Consider the following 6249-nt stretch of genomic DNA (forward strand, 5'->3'; position numbering starts at 1 on the left):
CACACAACACACACACACACAACTGCACTGGGCTGAGTAAACAGCAGCAAACCTATCTGACTCTTTGCAGCTTGAACAAACAGGAGCACTTTCAGTGCACTTTAACAGTCTCCATGTTGCACGGCGAGGGGCGAGCTGACCGACTGAACGGCCATCTCCTTTAATAAAGAAAAGGGGGGACGGGTTATAGTTGAGGTGTGTCTGGTTTAACATTAACTTTATCCAATGAGCGCCTCCGCTGACCTCCACACACTACACTGCTCTCTGGGAGCTTCACCTACTCTTTATTATTAGGTACTGCTTCTTGTCTCTGAGGAAATGTTGGAAAAGATTTTAATCCTGCTTTCTTTGTCATCTGTTTTGGCACAAGAGCTCTGTACGCCAGGTAAGAAAACACTTCATATCACATTTTATCCCACTAAGATCAGCACACATTGTTGTATTTCTTGGTTCAGGTGTGGAATTCAGCTTGAAACTAAATGAGATTAGACACAACAATGTCCTCCATGTGACAGCAACAATTACTCTAAAACACCTGCTGGCTCTATGATGAAATGATGTTAAACTCTCCTAACAGTGGGATTTAAATATCTTTATAGATGCCTCAGATGCCTGCAAAGTCCGACTCAGCATCAGAACCGCTCTGGGAGATCAAGCTGTACGTATAATAAATTAAATATTCATCTGCCTGCACAAAACCATCAAAGCATCTTTTTTTTCTATTTCATATGCTGTAAAAGTGATATATTATTCATGATCAACTGATCAATCATGCACAGATACACTTATGAATAGTAATATTGTGCAGAATTCACTCTAAAGTGTGCATGACTGCGAGGACAAGGTCTGGTGATCAATTAACCTGAACGGTCTTCATGGAAACATCTGTCGTTGTTGTTGTTTCAGTACGTGTGGAATGAAAATGAAATGTACCTTTTCCGAGCGACTCTGGCGTTCGCCATGAGGACTCACTTCACCGGACAGCAATACGAGTAAGAACACATTTGCTGTTTGATTAAGAAACAAGAATACAAAGTTCAAGAATACAAACAGGCATAATAACTATAAAAGTATAATATAATGTGTTTTAATGAAGTCAGTGAGTCATGGTTTATGATGTGATCTTTATCGTTGTTGTGAAACCTCCTCCAGAGTGTCAAAACATCGTCGTGTGTGATGAGACTTCCCGAGTGTCCTTCTGGTTCGTGGTGACGTCACCGCTGGACGCTTCACGCCTCGTTAATAAACGGACGTGGAGGCGGCTGTGAGGTAAATCACATGATGCACTCACAATGCTGCTGGTCTTTAGTAATGTTATTCTCTCTGAGAGGTCAGAGGTCAACTCTGACATCTACAGTCAATGTTCCATCAATGTTTTTATTTCTCATGTTTGATTTTGATGCAGTTTTATTGGCATTTTTTTTTACCAAGATGACCAATGTGGAGTTCCAGATAAGCAATACATAATAATTCCTATAAAAAATATAATTCCTTGAGTGCAGTGCAGATGCTCATCAACTACAGGGAATCCATCGCGATGCATTCTGGGGCACGCCGCCATTTTTTTGAGGGTAGCGTATAGTCATATATCACCGGCCTATTCATCCATCATCTGTCAATCGTTCATTATCTGAAATTTATAAAGTATGTGCAAAAGACAAATACCTAAAAAGAAGCTGACAGGGACAAAGGGGTGATATATTACAAACTGAAATTAGTTAATGATATTGATCCTTATGAATTTGGGGGACCTTGACAGCTTGCCACCCTTTACAGTCGCTGATGTGTTTTAGCGTTAGTGAACGCCTGTCAGCTGTTCAAAATATGTAAATCTTTGGAGGCCGATGTTCAATTTACAAACGGGTAGGTATATGACGTTAACATCTACAAGCCAAATGCCGACTACACAATGATACGGACAAATGGTGCCTTCAAATGAAACTGGTGAGCTCGTGTACATGATATGCTTGGTGGCGTTCAACTGGTTAAGTCGTGAGAACACCGCTGCTAAGCAACTAGCTAAAATTACAATATATTAACTTATTATTCACCGAAAAATTAGCTTCCAAGGAACTCAGAGCTTTCAGAAACTTTCCACTTACGAGGTTGTGAATACGACAAGAGGGGGGAAGTTAATATGGACTCTTCTCGTGAACACGGTAAACACGGTAAACACCACACCATTTGAAGGCACCAAAAGATAAGCTGGCTAATGTTATGCTAACTGAATGCTAACAAAACCTCGACTAATACTGCATATTTAATCTACCGGCATCTTGCTAAATGAAACCCGTAACGTCAGCCTACCTTTGTGTCTGACTGTACTGTACAGTAAACAGCCAGCGAATGGCGCTCTTACTCTTTATCCTCCAAAAATGTCCGACTTGCTGTCGGGGACGTCACATTCACATTCCCTATCCACTTTATTCCTACCCCCCATGATGCCTTGCGTGAATTATGGGCGCAACTTCCGGCGCGTCGTGTCACTGAACTGGAACTGGAACCGGCGTTTTCCATTGGGTGTCTCTTCTAGTCTAGGTTTCTCAGCCACATTCTTCTGGATGAGAAGATTTCACAGACCGGAGGAAAACAAGCAGTCAGAGCTGATCTGCTGTCTATGACAGCCGGCTGTCAATCACTCTGAACTCCGACCAAACGGTCAAACTAGGCAGCGCTGATCAAATATGAATCAATATTCTATTACTGTAATGCCTATTTCTCTCCTCAGATGTTCTCAGAATCATCTTGTAGTGCACGGTTTAGCTGTAAAATGAGAAAGTTTGTGACCCAGCAGCCATGTTGAGATCTGTTGAAGGAAATACCAAGCACCGCCCACCAGCCGGAGCACAGCCAATAGGAACGCTCTCTCTCTCAAATGACCTGTGATTGGTCAAAGTAGATTTTTTAAAGCCTGAAAACAGAGCCATGAGGAGGTTTTCCAGGTTCTAGTGATTAGGAGGAGTCAATGCATCTCCCCAAGTTCCTGCACAACATTGAAGCACCAGTTGCAAACTGTTGCACCAACATGTGAAGTTGTGACGGACGCATGTTGTCATGGAAACAGCCAGAAATTAAATTCTAAATCTAAACTTTTTTATTTGTCCAACAGAAAGTCCAGGAACCGCATCAACAACGCCTTCCTGCTGACTGATAAAACTCTGGAGTTCATCGGCATCGCCCCGACCCTGGTGGCACCCGTCAGCCCCGACCCCCCTCCGTGGCTCATCGTGTTCGGGGTGGTCATGGGCGCCGTGACGGCCGGCATCGTCGTGGTGCTGGTGTCCTCTCAGGTCCAAAAGAAACGGTCAGCACAGATGATTTTAAATATTATACTTATCATTTTATTATAAATGTGAACACCGAGCTCAGTCAGTCTTCTTCTTTTAGCAAAAGAACGAGAAAGATGGCGATGAGGACGGCGAGGAAGACACGCGTGGGAAAACGGTGGAAAATGGCGCCGCGAGTGACGGCGTTTACAACATGTCCTTCTCAGACGATGAGCGACTCACACAGATGTAGAACTATAAAAACATTGGTGGACTTTTGTTGCACTGCAATATTCAATCTGCAAAAATCATTTTTAAAGTTGTAATTTAAATGATTTCTTTTCTTTCGGAGAGATCTAAACCTTTCTCTCGTTACCTGCTGCCTTAAAAATAAACAATGCCTTTCGTTTTCTAAAGCTGTGCTGCGGGATGATGAATTGAAGATCTGTGTGAGAGGTATATATATATGTGTGTGTGTGGATGTTTTACAAAATCCTACGTCTGCTCTTTGAAAAGAAATCTGGTGACTGTACTAACATTTACTCCACTGTATATTTTTTTATTCAGCAAACAGAATGAGATGGAAACTCCCATTTAGACTCATTTCCAGCTCATTACAGCTAAATGTGTGCATGTAAAAACAAATTACATTTTGGTATTTGTAATTCTTTTCAGGACGCAGAATATATATATACACCGATCAGCCAAAACATTATGACCACCTGCCTAATATTGAGCAGGTCCCCCTTTTTGCCACGAAAACAGCCCTGACCCGTCGAGGCATGGACTCCACTAGACCTCTGGAGGTCTGCTGTGGTATCTGGCACCAAGCTGTCAGCAGCAGATCCTTTAAGTCCTGTATAAGTTGCGAGGTGGGGCCTCCGTGGATCGGACTTGTTTGTCCGGCACATCCCACAGATGATCGATCGGATTGAGATCTGGAGAATCTGGAGGCCGAGTCAACACCTCCAACTCGTTGCCGTCCACATGATGTAAAAGATGATTCATCAGACCGGGCCACCTTCTTCTATTGCTCCGTGGTCCAGTTCTGATGCTCACGTACCCATTGTAGGCTCTACGCATCCCCATATGCAACAAACTGCTCCTCACTGTGTGTTCTGACACCTTTCTATCAGAACCAGCATTAATTCTTTCAGCAGTTTGAGCTCCAGTAGCTCTTCTATTGGATCGGACAACACGGGCCAGCCTTCGCTCCCCACGTGCATCAATGAGCCTCGGGTCTGACCCTGTCGTCGGTTCACCGGTTTCCCTTCCTTGGACCACTTCTGGTAGGTCCTGACCACTGCAGACCGGGAACATCCCACAAGAGCTGCAGTTCTGGAGATGCTCTGACCCGGTCGTCTAGCCATCACTATCTGGCCCTTGTTGTTAAAGTCGCTCACATCCTTACGCTGGCCCATTTCTTCTGCTTCCAACACAAAGTTCAAAATGTTCACTTGCTGTCTATTATATCCCCCCCCGCTGCCAGGTGCCATGGTAACCAGATAATCAATGTTAATCACTTCACCTGTCAGTGGTCTTAATGTTTTGGCTGATCGGTGTACATCCAGGTGCACATCTGTATTTTTCTAACCGGGGATGACTGCTGGGGGCTACGGGCTGCTTCTGTTCTATATTTAACCTGCACTTTTCCAAGCATGTGATTGATTTTGATGTGATCAAATCAAAACGAGGCCCAGAGGTGACGTCTGCTATTGTTGTTTTGTTTGTTGCCGTTCTCTTTATTTTACCAGAATACAGAGTGACAGAGGAAAACCCCCCGAAGCCACCAGCAGCTGCAGTATTATCGAGCATCGGCCCGAAATGAAATGCTACATTGCATAAAAAAAGAAATCAAATTATTGTTCAAATGAAAAGTGGCTGGACATATTTACTGCATATGAATTCTCATCCTGCTTGCACACAGACAGATTTGTGTAATCTGTGACATTTGGTTTCCTCGTTGGCCTTCACTGATCTGGTTTTGTGGGTTTTCCTCTGGTTTTATGTAAAGTGTTTGTAGAAGCCTGAAGAGGTAAATAGTTCCAGTGATTATTGAGAGAGAAAAAGCAAAGTTCAGAGGAAAGTCTGACAAATAAATATAGTTTGGTAGTAATATCCTGACATGTTAGTAGCTCTACAAGAGGAGCTTATTAGGGACTGTACAAACATGATTTGGGCGGGGCGGGAGGACTTTTTGTCTGTTGAATTGGTACAACTCATTCTGTCATTAATAAATTAAAAGTGCAGAAAGAATTTGAAAATTCAAACGGACATATTGACCATTGTTGTCTTCATATGCACCTTTACGACCATGCCGAAGTGCCTTAAACCTGCATTCTTTCTAACAGCCAGCAGGGGGCGACTCCTCTGGTTGTATAGAAGTCTGATTGTATAGAAGTCTATGAGAAAATGACCCTACTTCTCACTTGATTTATTACCTCAGTAAACATTGTAAACATGAGTTTATGGTCTCAATCGCTAGTTTCAAGTCTTCTTCAATACAGCATGATGTTCATTTAGTAAATTATGGTCCCATTTAGAGTTAAATAGACAATAAAGCAGGGGATGCTTTAGGGCGGGGCTACCTCGTGATTGACAGGTCGCTACCACAGCGTTGTCCAGTCTGGGAGTTGTCCGTGTTTTCGTCTTATAACTTTAACCCTTTCCCAGTGTGCTTCCACTTCATCAAAGTTAATTATAACATTTTTGATCGCCTAAAAAAACAGATTTTACTGCGCATGGTTTTGTACCCACGTTGATGACGCGTGACCCAGCCTCTTTCAATAGGCCTTGCCATAAACCCAAGAAGGCGACGGCCAATAAAAAGATGGCATTGGCTAAAATGCAGAACTCAAGGCTTCAAAACGGCAGACCACAAACCAGCTGGTGACGTCACGGTGACTACGTCCACTATACAGTATTTATGCTCTGGCATCGTGACATGAAACAGCGGTTTCTCAGTTGAAAAAGCAAACGATCC

General features: G+C 43.2%; 1 protein-coding gene across 1 annotated transcript; it reads left to right on the forward strand.

Annotated features, from left to right (window-relative positions):
• On the forward strand, positions 1-3519 carry cltrn (collectrin, amino acid transport regulator). Its single transcript, XM_037770699.1, is given in 7 exon segments — positions 1-385; positions 600-658; positions 907-1009; positions 1153-1245; positions 1248-1269; positions 3110-3308; positions 3388-3519. Coding segments are annotated over 7 exon segments (675 nt in total). The 5' UTR covers positions 1-318.
• The last annotated feature ends 2730 nt before the right edge of the window (positions 3520-6249 follow it).

Source organism: Sebastes umbrosus, chromosome 5, assembly GCF_015220745.1.
Source record: "Sebastes umbrosus isolate fSebUmb1 chromosome 5, fSebUmb1.pri, whole genome shotgun sequence".
NCBI classification, from domain to species: domain Eukaryota; kingdom Metazoa; phylum Chordata; class Actinopteri; order Perciformes; family Sebastidae; genus Sebastes; species Sebastes umbrosus.